Source organism: Penaeus monodon, chromosome 19 (assembly GCF_015228065.2).
Source record: "Penaeus monodon isolate SGIC_2016 chromosome 19, NSTDA_Pmon_1, whole genome shotgun sequence".
NCBI classification, from domain to species: Eukaryota; Metazoa; Arthropoda; class Malacostraca; order Decapoda; family Penaeidae; genus Penaeus; species Penaeus monodon.
The window spans coordinates 39,173,423-39,173,661 of NC_051404.1; the positions used below are offsets into that span (position 1 = coordinate 39,173,423).

Below are 239 nucleotides of genomic sequence, written 5' to 3' on the forward strand. Positions count from 1 at the left end.
AAAAACAAAACAGCAGTAATTATAATTATAACTCAGACAAACAAAAACACTAGCGGTCTCTACCTGCTATGTAGTCGCCTTCAATATCGTAATAGTAATCGTCTCCTTTCTCAAAGTGTTCAATCTGCACTGTAGGAGTCGTTCCGATGATCATGTTCCTCACAAAATAGGGAACACCTGAGGGCATGGTAAGAAGGATCGAGAGCGATAAGGTTCCTGTAAGGATGAATGCGTCTGTG

At 41.0% G+C, this 239-nt stretch overlaps 1 protein-coding gene across 1 annotated transcript in view; it reads right to left on the reverse strand.

Moving 5' to 3' along the window:
• Positions 1-239, reverse strand: part of LOC119585484 — a gene marked incomplete at its 5' end in the record, with an annotated part of 3,279 nt that overhangs the window by 1,597 nt on the left and 1,443 nt on the right. The window contains 1 exon segment of the mRNA XM_037934130.1: positions 64-177. Coding sequence (XP_037790058.1) covers positions 64-177 — 114 coding nt within the window.